General features: G+C 38.3%; 1 protein-coding gene across 5 annotated transcripts in view; it reads left to right on the plus strand.

The window, feature by feature from the left end:
* HSD17B4 (hydroxysteroid 17-beta dehydrogenase 4) overlaps window positions 1-24536 on the plus strand; it is a 153195-nt gene that overhangs the window by 80535 nt on the left and 48124 nt on the right. For 3 of the 5 annotated variants that reach the window (XR_014015536.1, XM_081231330.1, XM_081231333.1), the window contains 2 exons: window positions 7059-7186; window positions 15660-16017. Coding sequence is in view for 4 of the 5 variants with exons in the window: in XM_081231330.1 (XP_081087456.1) it covers window positions 7059-7186; window positions 15660-15749 (218 nt within the window). In the remaining variant the exon portion in view is untranslated. Of the gene's footprint in view, window positions 1-7058; window positions 7187-15659; window positions 16018-24536 lie in introns of those variants that run through there. The other 2 variants (XM_081231332.1, XM_081231331.1) reach the window with 1 other exon arrangement.

Here is a 24536-nt window from a genome sequence, read left to right on the forward strand (position 1 = left end):
CTTCTTTTTATCTATTCATGATGGAATTCAACCTTTTCCCCTGTAGATGAAACTATATTAGAAGTTGAGTTATAAATATAAAACACAGGATTTTTGAACATACTGGTGAAGGAAAGGAATGCGAGCTGTAAGAGAAAACGTGCTGGAATTATGTGTCTCACAGTTGGCAGAAAAGAACTCTGTAGAGATTTGTAAAGTATACAAGTGATTCACTCTGGCAAATAGTGTAATTTCCTTCAATATACTGTCAATAACCAACTAAGATTTTCTCCTTAGTATCACTTTCCTTGTAGAAAGTATTAGAAAATGTGCTTACATTTAATAATTAACTTTAATTAACCTAGGCAAAAGGTTTTTTCTTGTATTTTCACCAGAAAAATGGGAATATTAGAAACCTGTTAATAACTACTTGTAATTGATGCTTGTGGCTTTTGTTTGTTTTATCATCTCTTCTTCAGGTCCAAATTTATCAAAGCTAACAATCAAATAGGGTCTTGAAGCTTTTCTGAAAGTGTTCATCATTATCTTTGGTTATCTGCCTGTCTTTTATTTGATCTGATTCTCAGCTGTGTAACTTTTTTCAATTCTGGTTGTTTTCTCACCATCTTTGCATCACTGAGCTAAGTCAGAGTAGCTGGCAGCAGTAGAAAGTATCTATTTGTTTTGGCTTATGATATTTTAGAAGATGATTCCATGTTGGTATCTCTCTTTTGCATCTTGGTGCTTAATGACATAAAATAGATGATTGAATGCTCTGATTTAGGGAATACCTAATTTTTTTTTTACAAGCAGTTTTAAAAATGTTTTGCTAAACAGTTAATCACCAAATTCTTGGTATTTTAAATTGCTGTTAGTTGTCCCAGTCATGTTTGCATTATGGCAGATCCAAACCTGTTTACAGAGAACAGGCTTAGCTCCCTAGTTCACCTATGGAACTGGAGTTACACAAGTGACAGGCCTTGAGCAAGTCTAGGAACCAAGGGGTTTGGGCTCAGTGGCCTGGAAGATGCATGTCAAACCCAAAGATCCTGGACTGTGCCCATCTTCCCTGCTCCTTCCCCTATCTTGCCATCCAAACAACACCAACAGTGAATCTCTGGGCAGAATGTGTGTCTATGTCGGGATTTTTAAAAACCAAATTAGTGTGAGTCTAGAGAGAATGGGGAGAGTTCTGGTGTCAGTGTTGGTTTTGGCTGTGGAGGAGGAGGAGTCTTAGCTGTGTCTTTCGAGGTTAGGCCTCTGTGAGGCCTGTCGAGCTTGATCATCTAGGAGCAGGAGGGCTGCCTGGGTGAGGACCCTTCCTCTTCTCTGGGGAGCAAGAGTGTGTAATGGAGAGATGTAGCCCCTTGACATGCATAAGAAACCAGAGGGTGGGCCTCAGTGAGGTGCTTTTGGGAAGGAAGCCCAGATCTTGGAATGCTCACTTGCACCTTCTTATCCATACTGATGTGCAAAATATTAATGAAATAAAAAAGAAGCAGAAAGAGAAACATTGTAGACTTCTTCAGCTGTTTTGGGAGCTGAAATCAGAACATTGTAGCAAGGTCATCCTGTTGAGTAAAATCTGTAACACTATCTATTATTTATTATAAAATAAAAATTTTTTATTGAGGTATAGTTGATGTACAATATTGTATAAATTTCAGGTGTACCACATAGTGATTCACAATTTTTAAAGGTTATATTTCATTTATAGTTATTATAAAATATATTTCCTGTGTTGTACAATGTATACAATAGATATATAGCTTATCTGTTTATCTATTTATTTATTTATTTAATACATGACATCCCTAGGTTAGTTTGTTTACTGGATCTATACTTTTTTTTTAATTGACATACAGTTAATTTACAATGTTGTGTTAATTTCTGGTGTACAGCAAAGTGATTCAGTTATATATATATATATTTACACATATACATATGTATATACACATATATATATTCTTTTCATATTCTTTTTCATTCTAGCTTATTACAAGATACATAATACAGTTCCCTGTGCAAAAGAGTAGGACTTGTTGTTTACCTATTTTATATATATTAGTTTGTATCTGGTAATCCCAAGCTCCTAATTTATCCCCTCTCCTCTTCCCCCTTTGGTAACTATAAGTTTGTTTTCTGTCTGTGAGTCTGTTTCTGTTTTGTAAATAAGTTCATATTTTGGTTTCCACATATAAATGATATCATATAATATTTGTCTTTCTCTGTTTGACTTAATTCAATTAGTATGACATTCTCTAGGTCCATCTGTGTTGCTGCAAATGTCATTATTTCATTCTTTTTTTTTTTAATATTTATTTATTTATTTTGGCTGCACAGGGTCTTAGCTGCAGTATGAGGGATCTTTAGTTGCGGCACGCGGGATCTAGCTCCCTGACCAGGGATCGAACCTGGCCCCCATGCATTGGGAGCACAGAGTCTTAACCACTGGACCACCAGGGAAGTCCCCATTATTTCATTCTTATGGCTGAGTAGTAGTCTGTTGTGTGTGTGTGTGTGTGTGTATGTGTGTATATACACACACCACATCTTCTTTATCCATTCATCTGTTGATGGACATTCAGATTGCTTCCATGTCTTGGCTATTGTAAATAGTGCTGCTATGAATATTGGGGTGCATGTATCTTTTCCAGTTAGAATTTTCTTCAGAATTATGCCCAGGAGTGGGATTGCTGGATCATATGGTAACTCTATTTTTGGGTTTTTTTTTTTTTGCGGTAAGCGGGCCTCTCACTGTTGTGGCCTCTCCCGTTGTGGAGCACAGGCTCTGGACGTGCAGGCTCAGCGGCCACGGCTCACAGGCCTAGCTGCTCTGCGGCATGTGGGATCTTCCCGGACCGGGGCACGAACCCATGTCCCCTGCATCAGCAGGTGGACTCTCAACCACTGCGCCACCAGGGAAGCCCTATTTTTGGTTTTTTAAGGAGCCTCCATACTGTGCTCCATAGTGGCTGCACCATTTTACATTCCCACCAACAATATAGAAGGGTTCCTTTTCCTCCACACCCTTTCCAGCATTTATTATTTGTAGACTTTTTATTTATTTATTTATTTATTTATTTTATTTATTTTTTTTTTGCGGTACGGGGGCCTCTCACTGTTGTGGCCTCTCCCGCTGCGGAGCACAGGCTCCGGACGCACAGGCTCAGTGGCCATGGCTCACGGGCCCTGCCGCTCCACGGCACGTGGGATCTTCCCAGACCGGGGCACGAACCCGTGTCCCCTGCATCGGCAGGCGGACTCTCAACCACTGCGCCACCAGGGAAGCCCTATTTGTAGACTTTTTGATGATTGCCATTCTGACTGGTGTGAGGTGATACCTCACTGTAGTTTTAATTTGCATTTCTCTAATAATTAGCAGTGTTGAGCAACTTTTCATGTGCTTATTGGCCATCTGTATGTCGTCTTTGGAGAAATGTCTATTTAGGTCTTATGCCCATTTAAAAAAAAATTTTTTTTTGATATTGAATTATATGAGCTGTTTGTATATTTTGGAAATTAAGCCCTGTCTGTCGCATTGTTTGCAAGTATTTTCTCCCAGTGTGGAGGTTATCTTTTCATTTTGTTTATGGTTTTCTTTGCTGTGCAAAAGCTTGTAAGTTTGATTAGGTTCCATTTATTTATTTTTCCTTTTATTTCTTTTGCCTTGGGAAACTGACCTAAGAAAACATTGGTACAATTTATGTTAGAGAATGTTTTGCCTATGCTCTCTTCTAAGAGTTTTCTGGTGTCATGTCTTATACTTAAGTCTTTAAACTATTTTGAGTTGATTTTTGTGTACGGTGTGAGGGTGTGTTCTAACTTCATTAATTTACGTGCAGCTGTCCAGCTTTCCCAGCACCACTTGCCTCCTTTGTCAAAGATTAATTGACCGTAGATGTGTGGGTTTATTTCTGGGCTCTCTTCTGTTCCACTGATCCATATATCTGTTTTTGTACCAGTACCATGCCATTTTGATTACTGTAGCTTTATAGTATTGTCTGAAGTCTGGGAGGGTTACGCCTCCTGCTTTGTTCTTTTTCCTCAGGATTGCTTTGGCAATTCTCGGTCTTTTATGGTTCCATATAAATTTTAGAATTATTTGTTCTAGTTCTGTGAAAAATGTCATGGGTAATTTGATAGGGATTGTATTAAATCTGTAAATTGCTTTGGGTAGTATGGCCATTTTAACAATATTAATTCTTCCAATCCAAGAGCATGGGATATCTTTCCATTTCTTTAAATCATCTTCCATTTCCTTTATCAGTGTTTTACAGTTCTCAGCATATGAACCTTTCACCTCCTTGGTCAGGTTTATTCCTAAGTTTTTTATTTTTTTGATATGATTTTAAAAAGGATTTTTTTTTTTTTACTTTGCCTTTCTGATATTTCATTGTTAGTGTAAAGAAATGCAACTGTATGTTAATCTTGTATTCTGCTACCTTGCTGCATTTATCAGTTCTAGTAGTCTTTGTGTGGAATTTTTAGGGTTTTCTGTATTTAGTATCATGTCATCTGCATATAATGCCAATTTTACCTCTTTCCTTCTAATGTGGATACCTTTTATTTCTTTTTCTTGTCTGAATGCCGAATAGACTTCCAGTACTATGTTGAATAGGAGTGGTCATCCTTGTCTTGTTCCAGATTTTAGCAGGAAGGCTTTCAGCTTTTCACCATTGAATATTATGTTGGCTGTGGGTTTGTCATAAATAGCTTTTATTAAGTTGAGGTATGTTCCTTGTATACCCACTTTGGTAAGAGTGTTGTAATTTGTAAGGTATATATTCTAAAACCTTCAAATATCTCTAAGTCCAAATATATGTTCTCATCTAACACCTTTCCCTCCCCCATTAAATTCTGTAAAGTATAACTGAAATGTTTTGGACTTTTTCAGTGCATTAATGATTATATAAATACTGAGCTAAAATAATTCATAAAGCTTTAAAAATACATTCTGCCACAAAAAGAAAATACATATAGCTTGTTTCTTCATTTCATTTAGATTACCCATGACCTAACAGGTGTCTGTAAACCTAAAGTGATGTTGGTGGATGACGATCCTCCTGCAGGAGCCATTTGTAGACCATGACTTGAGCCACTGTGGAATGGGGAGTTTCACTCCTTTACCCCAAATTTCAGTATTCTTGCTAAGAACTTCCCCCTTCTTAGCCTTCTTTTCTTTTACCAGCACTAGTTATTAGCTTTCCACAGAAAAAATGTTTTATTGGGCTTCCCTGGTGGTGCGGTGGTTGAGAGTCCGCCTGCCGATGCAGGGGACACGGGTTCGTGCCCCGGTCCGGGAAGATCCCACATGCCGCGGAGCGGCTGTGCCCGTGAGCCGTGGCCGCTGAGCCTGCGCGTCCGGAGCCTGTGCTCCGCAATGGGAGAGGCCACAACAGTGAGAGGCCCATGTACTGCAAAAAAAAATAATAATAATAATGTTTTATTGTTTCATAAACGTCATGGCTGTGAAGCAGCATGTAAAACCAAGTGAGTGAGAGGGCAGGTAGACAGCCCTTCATTAGAAGGGCCTTCATTAGCTAACAGACTTATTCCACACTGAAGTATTAAGACGCGTGAGTCCAGTTTTATTCCTGAGCAAGACTAGTACATACAGTGGTCCTTACGCTTACTTGTGAAGAATTAAAATCATGTCTGTTGAATACCAGAGGTTTGCTTTTCTTTAGTCATTCCTTTCTGCCCTCTGACCCCCGCCCCTTATTCTCTCCCTTCTCCCTCCCTGCCTGCCTTCGTCCCTCTCTTTTTCTACCTTTCTTTTTAGCTATACAAATAATACATAAAACACATTTGTAATATGTGTGTACCAATAAGAACAGAGCCTTTGTTCTTCATGCCTTACTTTTAGTACCTTGTACATTGTCTGACACCCACAGAAGAAACTTAACAATGAAGTGAGTGAATGAAGCATAAAAAGCAAAAAGGTCTCCTTGTCACTCTTACTCCTTCCCAGGTAACCGTCATAGTCATGTTATTATTTTTTAGTTTAGTTGGCAAGATTCTCTTCTGTGGACAGTGGGAGTGACTTAGTTTTCTCTTTGGAGTAGGGCTTGGCTAAGCAGAATGCATGGTTTTGCTTACGTGTGTGTAGCTTTTCCTTGATCCTAAATTGGGAGTTTCCTGACACTCTTAGGGAGAGTGATGCAATCATCGCTCCTTCGCAGTAGCAGAGAAAGCACATTCAAGAGGCTGAAGCTGGATGAGGGGAATTACCTTCCTGGATGACTGGTCTCAGTCATATATGAGACAATTAAAACTTTCTAAAATGTAACTTTCACATAAAGCTCTGTAAGTGTTGTATAGAGAGCAATGAAGGCAAATTTTTAATAGTTTTTCCAGTTACCCAGCCTGTTTCTGGGAGACTTAATCCTTCTGTCAAAAACATTTAAGGGAAAAGATTTTAATTTTAACGTTTCTTCACAACAATTAGGGCAATAAACATTTTATAAATAAATTATAGCAAACTAATTAGAATACTTTTTAAAATTTAATTTGACTGGCGTTTAATTCATATGACAGAACCTTTGATGAATTCAGGTTTTTGAAAGGTAGTTAGAGTGTGCATTCCCTTCCCCCACGCCAACCAATATGCAGTTGTTTTAAAATTCAGTTTTCTTCCTTTGTTGACTACAGAGTCTTTATTTGAATCTAAAGGCCTTAACCCTATAACTTCCAACCACTTAACTTCCTTATATTACTCTACATTGATTGACATTTCAAATATCTCTGTTGTGTAAACTTCTTCAATGAAGAAAAACTATTATGGATTTGACTATTTTGAAGATCATATTCTTTATAAAGAGGACATCTCAAAAAATCAAGGGTTTAGAATTTTTTTCTAAGTGATAGGTAATATATAATGTATTGGGTTGGCCAAGAAGTTTGTTCGGGTCTTCCATATCTTACAGAAAAACCCAAACAAGTTTTTGGCCAGCCCAACAGAATAAGTACCACAGTAACTTGGAAACTATAAAAATCTCTGCATTTATTTGGTTTATTTTATTCTCATATTGTGAGGAAAAAAATGACAGACATTTGTTTCTTCCTATTTTTCCCAGCTATTGACCTAAAAAATGGTTCTGGAAAAGTGTATCAAGGCCCTGCAAAAGATTCTGCTGATGTAACCATCACGCTTTCAGATGAAGATTTCATGGAAGTAGTCTTGGGCAAGCTTGATCCTCAGAAGGTAAAGTTCTTAAAATGTTCATTTATTTGTCATTTATTGCTTCCTATTTGACAATTGCAGTTTTTTGGCTGACTCCAAAATTCTGATTTATAAGACAGATATCTTGCAACTCTGAGGAAAGACAGAGTTGATAGCAGTATTCAAATTGATAGATCATATATTTTTCGAATGGAGTTTTTCAACTGATACTTTTTAAAACTAAATTTTGGGGTGGAATTCTTTAGCAGATAAACAATGTAAAACCCACATCTAGGCCTTTTAATATATTGTCAGTTCAGAATTGAAAAACCATATGATATTTCATAAAATTAGACATTCTTTCCTGATATATAAAATTAAGAACTTGTCTTAATCATCACTGAAAACTGGAAATAGAAGGATGGAACATAATAGCCAGTGTCTTACTGAAGGTAAAACATTTAGAGACATTTCAGTGGAAAATCATGATTGAAACAAGAGTGCCTTTGCTGGCCATTATGAGGTAATATTGTTCTGAAACCTATGGCCAGTCCACAAACACACAAAATTAGATGTAGCAGTTAGAATGGAGTAGAAAATTTGAATGATTATGTAGCTAGAAATCCCACGAGGATCAACTGATTGATTCTTAGACCAGAAGAGTTCAAACAAGTGATTGAATGCACAATAATTATTTAAAAATAGCTTTCACATAGCAGCAAAACCAACTAGAGGATATAATTTTAAAAATTTGTTTGTAATCACTACCCAAACTACAAAGTACCAGCGACTACCCTAACAAGAAAAAGCACAGGGCTTATTTGCAGAAAACTATACAACTTTACAAGGAACGGAGCAATTTGACTACGGGAGAAAATGTTCAATTTTCCTGGATAAAAAGACTAATTTTAAAGAATTGTAAAGTAGTATAGTGGTTAAAAATACGTTCTTTGGCATCAGATAAATCTAAGTTTGAATCTTAGCTCTGCCACCTACTCTCTAAGCCTTAATTTTCTCATTGTAAAATGAATTGTGATAATCCCAAAGGATTGTTATGATAACTAAATCCAATAATATACATGAGGAGCTTAGAATAATGCGTGGTACTGAGTGAGCCCTCAGTTAATTCCTTCCCAGGAATTTATTTAGTACCTCCTTTTATTCAGGTGCTAGGTGTGGCTGAACAAGACAGTGCCCCTTCTGGGTAGAGCTTAATTCTAGAGGGAAATGGAAAAGAAGTATAATTTCAGGTGTGAAGAAAAATAAGAGTAATGGGTTATAGCAGTGGTTGGCAAACTTTTTCTGTACAGGGTCCCCTAGTAAATATATTCTAAGCTTTGCAGGTCACATGGTCTCTGTTGCACCTACTCAGTTCTGCCATTGTAGAGTTAAAGTAGCCATGGATACTATGTAAACAAATGGACATGGCCGAGTTCCAGTAAAGCTTTGTTTACAAAAACAGGCAGCAGACTGGTTTTGGCCCGTAGGCTGTAGTTTGCCAGCCCCTGGATTAGAGTGTGACAGGATAGAAGAACTATTTGAGACCGATTGTCCAAAAAGGCTTGATAGAGACCTGAACAAAGTGAGGGAAGGAGCCATAAGGCTAAAGAAACAACTAGCACCAAGGTGGGAGGCACTGGTAGCTCAGCTTGATACTATAACTGTGAGGAGGCCAGTGGGGAGAGAGGCAGGAGGCGAACAGGGAGAGGTAGGCATGGCGTAGATCACACAGGACCTTGTAGATGTTGGCAAGACAGTTTAGATCTTGTGTGATAGGAAGCTATTGAGCTGTGGAGTGACATCTGATTTTTAAAGGTCATTGTGGCTGCTGAGTGGCTAATTAAGAGTTCTTTTTTGAGATATATTTGAGGTGCTTATACATAAAGATTAAATGTAGGATTTACAGAAACATTTATATAATTGCTAGGAATATCAGACCTTTGGGGGAGAATGGATTATTCAGTGAATGGTACTGGGCAGTTGCATAGGAAATGGTAGTGCTTTATGTCATTCCATATACCTTAATCAGTACCATACAGGATGGAATTAAATGTAAAAAAATTAAAGCAGAAGCAAAACTTGATGAAAACCTAGGTGTTTATTATTCTTAGTGACAGTCCTTAGAGAAGTTCTAATTTAATATTAGGGGTTTTCTAAACTCATTTGGCTCAATTACGTTCTTAGTGCTTTCTGTCATCACTATTCTTCAGTTATCAAAGACCTTATATCCCAGTGTACAGTCTCTCTCTCTCTCTGTCTCTCTCTGTCTCTCTGTCTCTCTGTCTGCATCAACTCTTGTCAACCTTGATGGCTTCCTTCAGGATTTGTAAAAGTGACTTCTCCAACAGATGGCTCTTAGTTTATTGATATTATTTCTAATTATCTTTTACTCTATTCTACATCAGCTTTTGTCTTTATTGGGAGCATAATATGTACAACTTCTAGTATCTGTTACAAAACATCACCATTTTCCAACACCATCACCTACAGTTTCATTAACTTGTTTTGTTATTCCTGCTACTGCTGTTGAGCTTCCCAGAGACCTCCGGTTTGTTGACAACACCACTTTCTATCCATCAGCTCCCTTCTGTCTTCTCTTCTTGTTCAGCTTAGAGTCCATGGTCCATCGGAGTATCTCCCTTGAAAATACCCTCATCTCCCTTGTACCTCTCTCATCTTATTTGCCTGGAAAACTCCACTCTATTTTAACCCTACTCTCTGCCATCTTTGCATCTGTACCTGAATAGATGAAGACACCAGGAGAAAAGCCATACAACTAGACAAATAGGCTTCCCTTTAAAATTTTGATTACAGGTCTCAAATAGTCTCTACACACTGTCTAGCAATCTTACTGTGATTTTCCACTAAGCCTCCATTCCTGTTGTCTGAGATGAGTATTTCATACCTGTCTTCTCAAAACTCCCCCATGCCTACCTCTCTTTCATTTTCAGCTGATGATCTTTCTCATGTTCTTTGGGAGAAAAAAAAGACTTTCAAATGAAAATATTCACTTTCCCATCACCAGATCTATTTTGTCAGCATCTGCACCTGTCTTCTTTTCTTCCTATACATTACATTGAAGGAAGTCTCCCTCTTCCTGTCAAAGACTTCTTCACTTCTCATCCAGGTATCTATCTACTCAAAGTCATTGCTTCTTCTCCTTTCCACTTTTTTCTGCACCATTCTCTCCCATTCTACTACATAATTGTCCCACAGCATAGAGGCAAGCTAACATCTTGATTTTAAAGCAAACACTCTGTTGATACCAGATCCCCATCCAGCATGCCATATCATTTCTCTGTTCCTTTTCACAAAAGAATTGTCTAAACCAGCACTGTTGAATAGACATATAATGTGAGTCACATAAGTAATTAAAAACTTTCTAGTTGCCACATTAAAAAAAGGTTAAGAATAAACTCAAAATGGCTTAAAGACTTGAACATAAGCCGTGACACCATAAAACTCCTAGGAGAGATCATGGGCAAAACATTCTCGGACATAAATTGTTCCAATGTTTTCTTAGGTCAGTCTCCCAAGACAATAGAAATAAAACCAAAAATAAACAAATGGGACCTAATCAAACTTACAAGCTTTTGCACAGCAAAGGAAACCATAAACAAAACAAAAAGACAACCTACAGAATGGGAGAAAATATTTGCAAATGATGCAAAAGACAAGGACTTAATTTCCAAAATATGCAAACAGCTCATACAACTCAACAACAAAAAACAAACAACCCAATGGAAAAATGGGCAGAGACCTAAATAGACAGTTCTTCAAAGAAGAAATACAGATGTCCAACAGGCACATGAAAAGGTGCTCCACATATTGCGAACTATTAGGGAAATGTAAATCAAAGCTACAGTGAGATATCACCTCACACCAGTCAGAATGGCCGTCATTAAAAAGTCTATAAATAACAAATGCTGGAGAGGGTGTGGAGAAAATAGAACCCTCCTACACTGTTGGTGGGAATGTTAGTTGGTGCAGCCACTGTGGAAAACAGTATGGAAGTTCCTTATAAAACTAAAAATAGAATTACCATATGATCCAGCAATCGTGCTCCTGGGCATACATTCTGACAAAACTATAATTCAAAAAGATTCATGCACCCTTATGTTCATAGCAGCACTATTTACAATAGCCAAGACATGGAAGCAACCTAAATGTCCATTGACAAATGAATGGATAAAGAAGATGTGGTGTATACAATGCAATACTACTCAGCCATAAAAAAGAATGAAATAATGCATTTGCAGCAACATGGATGCAACTAGAGATTGTCATACTAAGTGAAGTAAGTCAGAAAGAGAAAGAAAAATACCATATGATGTCACTTATATGTGGAATCTAAAATATGACACAAATGAACCTACCTATGAAATAGAAACAGAATCACGGACATAGAGAACAGACTGGTGGTTGCCAAGGGGGAGGGGGTTGAGGGAGGGATGGAGTGGGAGGTTGGGGTGAGCAGATGTAAGCTATTATATGTAGAATGTATAAATAACAAGGTCCTACTATATAGCATAGAGAACTGTATTCAATATCCTATGATAAACCATAATGGAAAAGAATAGATTAAAAAAAGAATGTATATATATGTATAACTGAATCACTTTGCTGTACAGCAGAAATTAACACAACACTGTAAATCAACTATACTTTAATTAAAAAATCAAAATAAATTTAAAAAGCTTAAAAAGAAACAGGTAAAATTAATTTTAATATATTTTATTTAACCCAATACATTCAAATATTTTAACATGTAATCAATATTAAATATTAATGGGATATTTTATATCCTACTTTTAAAAAATCTTTAAAATCCAGTGTGTATTTTATACTTACAATACATCTCAGCCAGGGCTAATCATATTTCAAGTACTCAGTAGCCACATGGGCTAGTGGCTACTTTAGTGGGCAGCAAAGGTTTAAACGTTCTGTCTTGACTGCTCATCTGCCTTCTCTTATCTGACTTCCACATCTGTTGCTCCACTGATAATGTTTTTGTGAAGTTCTTGTGATGACCTATATTGCTAAATCCAGTAAATATTTCTCTATCTACATCTTTCTCAGTCTTTCAGTAGCATTCAACTCAGTTAACCACCAACTTCTTGAAATAATCTTATCCCTTGGCTTTCATGATACCTTATTCTCCTGTTTTGCTTTCTCCACCCTTGGCTCTTCCTAATCTCCTTTGGTGTCTTCCTCTTTTACCCCCAACTGTTGAGTTTTGGTGTTTCTCAGGGCTCATTTCAGGGCTCTTCTCTAACTAACACTCTTCTTAAATGAGTCCATCCATCCTGTGGTATTTAGAGCCGTCTACATGTTGACAACTTGCAGATTCAAATGTCTCACTCAGCATCTTCTCTGAGTTCCATGGTATAACCAGCTCTTCACTTGTGTCTCTGATGGCACATCGTACTATGTCCAACTTACAACTTGTGATTTAGTTTTTTTCCCCCATTCTTTTTGTTTCCAGGAATTGGCACCATGGTCTATCTACCCAAATTAGTATGCTGAGTAATGTAAGAATTGTCTTGGCTTCTTTCTTCACCTCTGTATCCTTTCTATCCTTAATCCTGCTTGTTCTTTCTCCAGAACGTATCTTGAGTTCATTTTCTTCTCTTCGTCACTAGGGTTATCATCCTGATCCAAGCCTCCATCATCTCTCACCTGGCTTCCTGACTGGTCTTAGTGCTTTTAGTCTTGCTTTTCCACCAATCTGTTCTCCATACAGGAGCTGGGGTAATCTTTTAAAAATGTGAATCAGATTATAGGTCATTCCACCTGATAAAAACCTCCAAGATTTACTTTTACACTTGGGTAAAATCCAAACTACATATTATTATATTGTATGTGAAGTTTCCCTTGCTTATCTTCCCAGCTTCATCCTGCACTGCTTGCCTCATCACTTACAATGCTAATTCAATTTATGTTGCCTCTCCTCTTAGTCCCTTCCCATCAATTTTTACCACTTCAATGTCTATTTATTTGCCTTTTCTGGAATTTCTATTCCCATCTTTTTGCATGGCTGGCTTTGTTTCATCCAAAGTAGTTCCCTCCTATTATATTATCTAAGTAGCCTCCTTCATAGCATTTATAACAGGCTTTAATTACTTGTTTACATTTTACTTTTTGACTCCCCTACTGTAATGTTAGCTCCATGAGAACAGGGAGGGATGTCTCTTTCCTAGCATAGAATATTGCCTAGTGTACTGTAGATGCTCAATTAATACCTGAGTAGATTAAAGCAAGGATAGAAATAAGGAACATAAGCTCAATAGCAGTAGTTTAGGCTATGTAGAAATTAAAAACTTCTGCATGTCAGACTCCATAAGATATTCCATAAACCTGGGGAAAAATAAAATAATGATACATAGTATATTGGTGTTAATAACCTATAAAAATTCTGGACAACACGAAGACCTCAATATAAAAAATGGGCAAACAACATGAACCAGTAATTAATGAAAGAAATAGGTATGACTAACATACATGAGAAAAACTATTAATTTTTCCCAGTATCTAAAACATGCAAGTTAAAGCATGTCATTTTTGCCTCAGATTTTCAAAGATTAAGAAAACAGTATTATTAAGGTTGGGATAAGAGGATTCACACGTAGCTAGAAGGAATATTAATTTAACAGTCTTTCTGGAAAGTACTATGGCAGAGTTTCACTGACTTTCTTCCTTTATGGCCACTTACTGTCTCAGCACTTTTTGAGTGGCACTCCTAGGCCAAAAGAAATACCTAATGGTTCCGTTTATTAAGTAGTTATATCCAAACAAGAGTAGTTTTCATGTTGTGTTTGACCAATGTCACTGTGTTTCCTTCAAAAGTTTTAAATATTCTGTCGTGTCTGTTGGAGTTTGGTGTGGTGCCCCAGTGCACTGAGGTGCACAGTTTGAAAACTGTGGTGATATGGAAGCATGGTCAAGAAACTTATTTAAGAAATGCCATGATTTAGTAATTCTTCTTCTAGGAATCTATCCTAAGAAAACAGTTAGATAGGAACAAAGATTTATGTACACAATTCTTCCACTCAAATAACAACCATCAAATATTGGTATATTTACTTCAAGGAAGTTGGTGTTTTTATTTTAGGTTGTAAGTCCCTCTCAGACTGTAGCACCTGGCAAGCCCGTCTAAGAACTGACTCTGCAGGAGTCGCAGACCATCATGTCTGTAACTGCACAGTGAAAACTGTCTTAGTTTTAAAATTCCAGTCTCTAGTTTGAATGCTTAGCACTTGAACCTGATTGAATGAAATTCTCCTGCATTATTTTTGGGATAAAAAGTTTAAGCAAAAAAAAAAAAAAAAAAAAAAAAAAAGTTTAAGCAGTTTTTGCTTTTCCTCCAGTTGGTAAGGATTCGCTTCTGAAATTAAGTTGCTGCTAGTTAATAAGCAGGAGACATTATTAAGCAGAGAACACCCGTGTTTAGTCCTGGCCCACTTTTTGTTGGCTCTGTGGCCTTGAGTAAGTTTTTAAGCTTTTGAATTTCTTTTTTGCTGATATGCCCACTTCAGGTTGATGTCTGTGCTTCTCAAGTGATATTGTATTTGTGAGGCTGCTTTGTAATGTTACGTGTACATGGATATTACTATTTTTTCAATCTAGCTAACAATCTAGAGACTTCTTTTTCACTTCATATTCCGTATGTTATTTTCTCAGTAAGCTATATTGTGTTTTATCACTTTTATTTTACTGATAGGGAACTTGACACGGGGGGAGAACTTGCACAAGTTTCTATTGTCAGGTCAGAAAAAAAGTGGTACAGGAGCTCTTAGTGTTTTGACATTATAGTCTTTTGCTTGGTAGTAATGAGCTTAATAGCTCCTTCCACATGTTAAATGCTAAGCTAAGCACTTTTCACACTGTTTCATTTAACTCATACAACAAAGCTGCTATTTAGGTGCTGTTGTCATGCCCTTTATAGATAAGGAGGCCAGAGCTCAGAGAGGTTAAGTAGTTTGTCCAAGCTCACCTTGCATTTAGTGGCAGAGCCTAGATTTTAACCCAGGCATTCTGATGCTACAGCCCAGGATCTATTCACTACTTTGTTACACTATCTTATTTTGCCATTATATGGCCTTCTGTTTCATGAAGATATAATAAATATTTTAAATCTACTTTTGAAAGTTCTGAACTCAGTGTTTTTATTGTTAGTAATACAGTAAAGCCTTGTATTCATAGGGTCTCAAATTCACATTTAAGAATATAGGCTAAAGCCAGAAGCATAGGTTGAAGCAGAATTCCCAGATCTGTCAATTCAGATAAATTATTCTATGGTTTTCTAAAATACACAAGGAGTCTTTATTTTTTCTTAGATATCTAAAAATATGGGTGTTATCTATAATCATTAAACTGTCATTGCTAGATAAAAGTTGCCTTTGTTGTCCAGAGTTATTAACTCAATTGTGTTCAGTCTAAGCAATGATCTTTTTAAAAAAGAAATACAATGTGACATGGTAAAGGTTGGTTCTGTCTTTCCCTTTCTCCTTTCCAGGCATTCTTTAGTGGCAGACTGAAGGCCAGAGGGAACATCATGTTGAGCCAGAAGCTTCAGATGATTCTTAAAGAATATGCCAAGCTCTGAAGGATATACTACGTTATTAATTACAATAGAAAAATTAAATACTCTCTTCAACTAAATATGCAGAAGTGATTCAGCAAAAATGGTCAAAATTAAGATACAGGGGAAATTGCTTAACATTTTCAGATTACAGATAACTTTTTAGATGTTCATTTTCTACTAATTTTTCATGTTATTACTTTTACAAGGAACTGTAAGCTGGCACATGATTATCCTTCTGTTCTTAGACCTATGTCTTCATAATAAAAAAGTTTCACTCAAGTCCAATCTCTTTAGAATTGTGATGGCATTTATAAATTGTAAGGAAAATGAAATGAGTAGAGGCCACTTTGATGCCTTTTACAGTTTGTTTTGTTATTTTCTCTTCTCTTTATTGATATCCCAATTTTAACATGAATTTTCATCTATTTATTCATTTTCATACTTTGCTATGAGAGATAGTGTTCTGCTTTAAGGCAAGATAAAGGTCTTTGTGTTTTCAAATAGTTTTCTTTCTTCTCCCTGCCCTTTTGCTGGAAATTCTTTACTTTCATATAATGCTTGGAAATCTACCAAATATATAACTTTCTTTTTTTCTTTTTTTAAAAATTTAACTGTAGTTGACTTACAATATTATGTTAGTTTCAGGCATACAGCTTCAGATTCCTTTCCCTTACAGGTTATTACAAGATATTGAATATAGTTCCCTGTGCTATACAGTAAATCCTTGTTGATTATCTGTTTCATATATAGTGATATGTATATGTTAACCCTGTGCTCCTAATTTATCCCTCTCTCTCCCCTTTCCCCTTTGGTAACCATAAGTTTATTTTCTATGTCTGTGAGTCTGTTTCTGTTTTATAAATAAGTTGATTTGTATTATTTTTTTAGATTCTGCGTATAAGTGATATTGTATAATATTGTCTTTCTCTGTCTGACTTACTTCTCTTGGTATGATAATTGCTAGGTCCATCCATGTTGCTTCAAAGGGCAATATTTCATTCCTTTTTATGGCTGAGTAGTATTTCATTGTATATATATTCACATCTTCTTTGTCCGTTGATCTGTCGACGGACATTTAGGATGTTTCCATGTCTTGGCTATTGTGAATAGTGCTGCTGTGAACATTAGGGTGCATGTATCTTTTCCAGTTAGAGTTTTCATCTTTTCTGGGTATATGCCCAGGAATGGGATTGGTGGATCATATGGTAACTCTAGTTTTGGTTTTATAAGGAACCTCCATACTGTTTTCCATAGTGGCTGCACCAATTTACATTCTAACCATCCGTTTACAAGGGTTCCCTTTTCTCCACACCCTCTCCAGCATTTATTGTTTGTAGACTTTTTGATGATGGCCATTCTGACTGGTGTGAAGTGATACCTCATAGTAGTTTTAACTTGCATTTCTCTAACAACTAGTGATGTTGAGCATCTTTTCGTGTGCTTATTAGCCATCTGTATTTCTTCTTTGGAGAGCTGTCTCTTTAGGTCTTCTGCCCATTTTTCGATTGGGTTGTTTGTTTTTGCGTTGTTGAGTCGTAAGAGCTGTTTGTATATTTCGGAAATTAAGCCCTTGTCCGTCACATCATTTGCAAATATTTTCTCACAGTCTGTAGGTTGTCTTTTCATTTTGTTCATGGTTTCCTTTGCTGTGCAAAAGCATGTAAGTTTGATTAGGTCCCATTTTTTTATTTTTGCTTTTATCATAAATGGAGTTTTTATCATAAATGGATGTTGAATTTTGTCGAATGCTTTTCTGCATCTATTGAAATGATCATATGATTTTTATCCATACATTTTGTTAATGTTTGGTGTGTCACATTGACTGATTTGCAGATGTTGAACCATCCTTGAATCCCTGGGATAAATGCCACTCAATCATGGTTATAATCCTTTTATGTATCGTTACATTTGGTTTGCTAATGTTTTGTTGAGAATTTTTACATCTATGTTCATCAGTGATATTGGCCTGTAATTTTCCTGTGCCATTCTTGTCTGGTTTTGGTATCAGGGTAATATCGGCCTTGTAAAATGAGTTTGGAAAAGTTTCCTCCTCTTCTGATTTTGGAAGAGTTTGAGAAGGATTGGTATTAATTCTTCTTTGAATGTTTGGTAGAATTCACCTGTGAAGCTGTCTGGTCCTGGACTTTTGTTTGTTGGGATATTACTAATTCAGTCTCCTTACCAGTAATTGGTCTCTTCAGGTTTTCTATTTCTTCATTATTCCGTCTTGGGACATTGTGCATTTCTAGGAATTTATTCATTTCTTCTAGGTTATCCTATTTATTGGTGGTATTCATAGTAGTCTCTTGTGATCCTTTTAATTTCTGTGATATCAATTGTAACAATTCCTCTTTCATTTCAGATTTTATTTGTTTGTGTTTTCTCTCTTTTTTTCTTGGTCAATCTAGGTAAAGGTTTTTTAAAGAACCAGCTCTTAGTTTCATTGATCTTTTCTGTAGATTTTTTAGTCTCTGTTTCCTTTATCTCTGCTCTAACATTTGCTATTTTCTCTCTTCTACTAACTTTGGACTTCATTTGTTCTTCTTTTTCTAGTTCCTCGAGGTGTGAAATTACATTTGCTCTAACACTTGCTATTTTCTCTCTTCTACTAACTTTGGACTTCATTTGTTCTTCCTTTTCTAGTTCCTCAAGGTGTGAAATTATGTTGTTTGAGACTTTTCTTGTTTCTTAAGATGGGCATTTATTTCTATGAATGTCCCTTTAAGAACTACTTTCACTGCATCGCATAAATTTAATTTAGGGTGATTCATTGTTATGCCAGTTGAATTTAAAAAAAAAACAAATGGCAGTCTTTTAATGTTTGTCTTTTATAATTGTGCTTGGAACAGCTTAGTGTCCTTCCAAATAGAAATAGCATAGTAAAGTTAATCAAATGCCACTACATATTAATGAATGAAGTTGTTGAATATATACCCTAGATGCTTAAAGCATATTAAGAAAGTGACCTTTTAATTACCTTACTAACCCATCTCTGTCAATCTTAATGGTCAGAGAGCTACTGGTGTCCAGATTTAATAGCTTCCTGTTAGTCCTCATGCTCCTTAACCTTTCTGTAATATTTAATATTACACCATGTTGTGTACCATCATGTTGAGTACACCATCTTTTTTGTGTGTGTGTGGTACGCGGGCCTCTCACTGTTGTGGCCTCTCCCGTTGTGGAGCACAGGCTCCGGACGCGCAGGCTCAGCGGCCATGGCTCACGGGCCCAGCCACTCCGCGACATGTGGGATCTTCCCGGACCGGGGCACGAACCCGTGTCCCCTGCATCAGCAGGTGGACCCTCAACCACTCTGCCACCAGGGAAGCCTGCTCCATCCTTTTTAATTCTTTATTTCCCTTTTATTCTCCGGTGAGAAATATTTTACCTTCTTAAATGAACCTATGAGTTAATCTCCCTGACTTCTGCTTGTCTCTTTGGTAATTTCCTCTGTCTACCTGTCTTTACAGAATTTTTGATTGAGGTTTCAGCCCTCTCCACTTTTTGGTAGGTGTTTTCTTACTGGGTGATTTCATTTACTGCCTTATCTTCAACCATCACCTGAGTATTCATAACTGTGAGTCTATTATCTTCAACTCTGATCTTGCCATAATTCCATAGTTCCATGCACAGTGCCAAACGATTACTAGACTGTTGTCATATATAGTTGACCCTTGAACAATGTGGGTTTGAACTGCATGGCTCCACCCATACTTGGGTTTTTTTTTCAATAAATGCATACTACAGTACTATACCATTTGTATAGTTAGTTGAATCCACAGATATGGAACCACAGATATGGAGGGCTGAGGGCCCACTGTAAAGTTACATACGAATTTTTGAATGCATGGAGGGTTGGTGCCCTTTACCCCCTTATTCCCATTGTTCAAGGGTCAAGTGTAGTTACTGCAGATACATGTTTAAAATAAACATGTGATCTTCCTCTCCACTCCTAAATGTGCATCTTTTCTTATTTTGTCTTAGTTAAGAACATCACCTTTTGCTGAGTTAAACTAAGAAACCAGAGTTATCCTTGACTTTTCTCTTCCTCACACCCCATATCCAGTCCTTCACCAACTCTTATCACTTCTATTTCCTGAATATTTAAGGATTTTACTCTATGCCACTCCTACCCAAGTACTTGTACCCTAGTACCTCATACCTGATAGCTCATTTTAATGGCTTTCCAACTGCTTTCCAGTCTTTCATTACCACCCTCCTGCCACCCACTTCCCTGCAGCCTCCAGAGGTTAACACATCTGAACATGTGACTTCCCAACTTAGAAACCTGCGATGATTCCTACTTGGTCATCTTACTGTCAGACTGTTTAGCATGGTTCAAGTTTGCATCATTTGGGATTCTTTCAGTGGCAAGTAATAAAACCAATTTGGCATAAAACTTTTTCATATAACGGAAAAAAATCTAGATGGGTAGGACTGGCTTTGAAGGGGAATCATTGAATGAGTCAGTGTTATCCAGGCCATCTCTCTGCCCGCTTTATCCACAGGCTCCGTGTGGTAACAACCCTGGCAGCTCCAAGTTATTCTCATTGTGGTCACAAGATGGCAGCCAAGAGGTACAGCCGCATAGTCGCATCTCAAATCAACCAGCAGAAGAGAGACCACTGGGTTCTCCCAAAAGCCCCAGTGAAGACCTTATCTGGTCTCACTAGCTGTTATTGATTATAAGCCAATCCCTGAACTCATCACTGTAGCTAGAGATTGTGGGTGTGCTGATTGGCCTGCATCTCTCAGGGTCTGTACATGTAGCAAAGGATAGTGTGTTGGGGACCCCCAAGGCTTTCCCCGGATTTGGTGATTTGTCAGGAGGACCACAGAACTCACCATATAGTCATACTTACGACTTATGACTTTGATTTATTATATCAAAATATACAAAGCAAAATCAGAAAAGGCAAAAGCGTGCATGAATAAGTCCAGAGGAAATCAGGTAAAAGCTTCCAAGAGTTCTTTCCCTGTGGAGTCATCCAGGACATGCCTAATTTTCCCAGCATCAAATCATGACGGCATGTGAAATGTCTACCAAGACTCAGTGTCTGAGCTTTTCATCAGGAGGCTGGTCACATAGGTGTCTTCCTGCCAGAGTGCATACCAAAATTCCAGACTTCTAAAAGGAAAGAGGGTATTTAGCATCAACCACATTGTTTGTGCAGTTTGTGCACCGGGAACCACTCTTCTCAGTGAGGGAACATTGGGAAACTTCTCAAAATTTTAAGTTCCCACATGTCAGCGAAGGGCCAGCCTTGCAGGCGAACCTTTCTAAGGACAGCAGTCTCAGGCCTGACATGGTAACTCTTCTGCACTGATAGGATCAGCCCCAGCCAGACCACAAGGCCTGAGGGTGAATCAGGTATGATACCAGAGGAAATTTAGAGTATGGAGAGCCAAATCTCAACAGTCTACCCTAAGGTTTCTTTGCCTTTTCACCGCATCACCTGGCAAAGTCCTCCGTATCCTTAAGCCTCCCCAGTGTGTTCCCTGTGCGAAGCTCTTCGTAACCCACACTAGTAGAACAGCCTCTGTTTGCTCCTCACAGGGCTGTGTGTGTGTATTTTAAAGCAAACCAACTGAGAAAGCTGAATTCTATGTTGGAGAGAAATAGATTTGAGTAATAATCTATTTAATAAGAATACTACCCCAACATTAACTTTATCCTTTAAGTCAACAACTATTGCAGCAAAACTAAATGATAATCCGATGCCATGAAGAAATTCTGCTCAAAGTTAAGGAAAGTGATTTTCTGAAGAGCAGAAGGTTTTAGGTCAGTGTGGACTAAGCTGTTTAAGAGGGGAGTGGAAAGACAATAACCCATTTAAAACCCCATAAATAGGCAAAATAGAAAAACTGCAAGTGTCGACTAAAAACCTAGATGTATATTACATGTGTCTGCAGTATATTGGCTGAAGTTGCCTAGTAAGTGACATCCAGCTATCAGGGTTATCTTAGCTTAAAAAAATAAAAAGATATCTGAGGAGGTAAAATGTTGAGGCACTAAATTCAAAATTTGCTCATGGGAGAGCTGTTGATGGCCTCATCCAGAATCCCCGTCTTTTAGACCGTTTGGTTGCGTAACTTTTGAGTCCACAGCTGATTAAGAGTCAGAAAACAGAGAAGTAGAAAGCACCGCGAGTTGGGGCAGTGTTGGCCAGGGAAAGTGCTTTTTGTTTGTTTGTTTTTGTTTTTGTTTTTGTGGTACGCGGGCCTCTCACTGTTGTGGCCTCTCCGTTGCGGAGCACACCAGACGCGCAGGCTCAGCGGCCATGGCTCACGGGCCCAGCTGCTCTGCAGCATGTGGGATCCTCCCAGACTGGGGCACAAACCCGCGTCCCCTGCATCGGCAGGCGGACTCTCAACCACTGCGCCACCAGGGAAGCCCCAGGGGAAGTTTTTGAAGGCAGCATGAAAGAAGACATAATCACTTCAAGTGAGTTTTATGTGAAGGGAGATTGAACAGCTCTGTCTTCCTTAGTCTCTTTTGAAGTTACAAGCATGTCAGTAAAGAACAATGATGGGTTAAAGCAGCTGTCAGCAAACATTTGCTGTAAAGGGCTAGAGAGTAGTATTCTAGGCTTTGTAGGCCACATATGGTCTCTGTAGCATCTTCTTTTTCTTAAAACAGCTTTGTAAAAAAATGTAAAAACCTGTCCAAAAACAGGCCAGGGTTGCAGGGGGCGGGGGCGGTGGATATGGCCTTCAGGCATAGGTGCTGAGAGTGCCAGTTTAGAAAACAAAATATTGAACTGTCACCTTTATTTGCTTTGAACAGTTATGAAAATAGGAATTCATATGAATTATGAAAGTGTGAAAGGCCCTCTCCCACTCCCACACCCAGGCAGGTAGAACCACACAGCACATGCACTGGCTGTGCCCCTACCAGCCACATGATGCATTCCCTGTGTTGGCGAGTGGCACCAACATCCACTCAGTTTTCCAAACCAGAAACTCCAGTATCCCCTTGATCTTCCCTTTTCACCTCCATCAACATTCACGAACCGCTACCCTCTATTTAAACATTACTGTTTTAGACATTTCAATTCTTCTGAACTGTTTTCTTAGACAAAGCTTTTAGGGGTAGGATTATTGGGTCAGAGGGTGAGAGCAGCTTGTGACAGTCCTCTATACAGCCAAGAAGTTTCATTTGTGCTTATCCCACTTTGGGAGGTGAGGAGAGGAGAGCAAACACGTCAGCACATTTATGAATGGCGAGTTCTGTCATAAAAAACCAAAGTCTTATACAAAAAGCCTTATACAAGTCAATGCCTGCGGACTGCAACAGTCCCTCAGTTCCCAATGTGACTAAATCTTGTATCGCCTAGCAAGAGAAAGCAATGGAAGCAATATGACTTAGACCTCTGATTCAAATGAGGTGTCTGTGGAAGTAAAGTAGGCAGGAAGTGCGTACTGCTGTGTGCAGGTGCTGGACCAGGAGAAGCAGGCCCCTGCGTCTGATTGGGAGCCCGTCATCATCCGAAGATACAGTCCTGTTCACAGACTGTATCACGAGAAGGTGGGTAGTACTGTGTGTTTCAACGATGTGACTCTTTTGCCTTTCTGAATAATCAACTGAAATTGGGGTTCCGTGGCAACCAAGCCTCAGTCCAGAGTGAGCCATCACTTTGGCCCATGTCCCAAGGGAGGACACCTGGGCAGTAATAGTATTTCACCTTAGATTTCAGATTGGGAGATTAGAGAGAGGGGCTTTTGGTAACACTACCTTCTGGCCCACTGTCCCCTGCAAAAATAGACCTGTCTTCTTTTTCCTCTGCCTGGTAAAGAGTACTGAAGTTTATTGGCCTGTGGAGGTGAGTTAAGACAGATTGGAATAAACCATTTCCCCTCACTCTTCACCTTTCAGCCTAATGTGTGAGCTATTCCAGATACATGGTTTTTGCTACATGTAACCGTACTGATTCCCAAATAACAATTTTCAAGCCCACCAATGGATAGTCAGTTAATGACTGTTTATTGAACTCCTAGTGTGCACCGGGCATTAAAGATTTAGATGGGAATAAGGAAGAGAGAATATCTGATCTTAAGCAGCTCATTGCATGAGTGAATCCAATTTTATCATTACTTCTTAAGGATTATTATTAAAAGGAATTCTTACTCTTTAGCAGATGTTCAGTGGATTCTCTGGTTTGATTTAAATTGTGTTTTTTTGTTTTTTTGTTTTTTTTTTTGCGGTACGCGGGCCTCCCACTGCCGCGGCCTCTCCCGTTGCGGAGCACAGGCTCCAGACGCGCAGGCCCAGCGGCCATGGCCCACGGGCCCAGCCGCCCCGCGGCATGCGGGACCCCCCCGGACCGGGGCACGAACCCGCGTCCCCTGCATCGGCAGGCGGACGCCCAACCACAGCGCCACCAGGGAAGCCCTAGATTGTGTTTTAAAATTAATTAGAGAATGAACATTTTCCCATCAGTTGTTTAAGGAGTGTGTATTTCTCCACGTGTGAATTGTCAGTTTCTATTATTTAGAGTTGACAATCGAAAAAAAAAAAATACATTTGACAGATGGCAGTGAAACTCCGAGAAGTTGATGAGTTGTCCCAGGTCATACTGGGACAGATGTAAGAGTCAGACCAAGAAACAAACTCACCATCTCCTAGTTTGTGTTTGTTCTACTATGCGTTCCAAGCAGTATCTCTAAACATATCTTTCCATCCTATCTTTTAAGGTAATATGATTTGTCTTAAAATAGACTCCTTAATTAAGGAGATTGGGGCTCTGAGAAGTGCTGTGTCTATAAAGCTAGCAGTACTTTGCTCTGTAACTTTGGAATTATAGAAAA

Source organism: Mesoplodon bidens, assembly GCF_964165515.1.
Source record: "Mesoplodon bidens genome assembly, chromosome: 4".
In the NCBI taxonomy this organism is placed as follows: Eukaryota; Metazoa; Chordata; class Mammalia; order Artiodactyla; family Ziphiidae; genus Mesoplodon; species Mesoplodon bidens.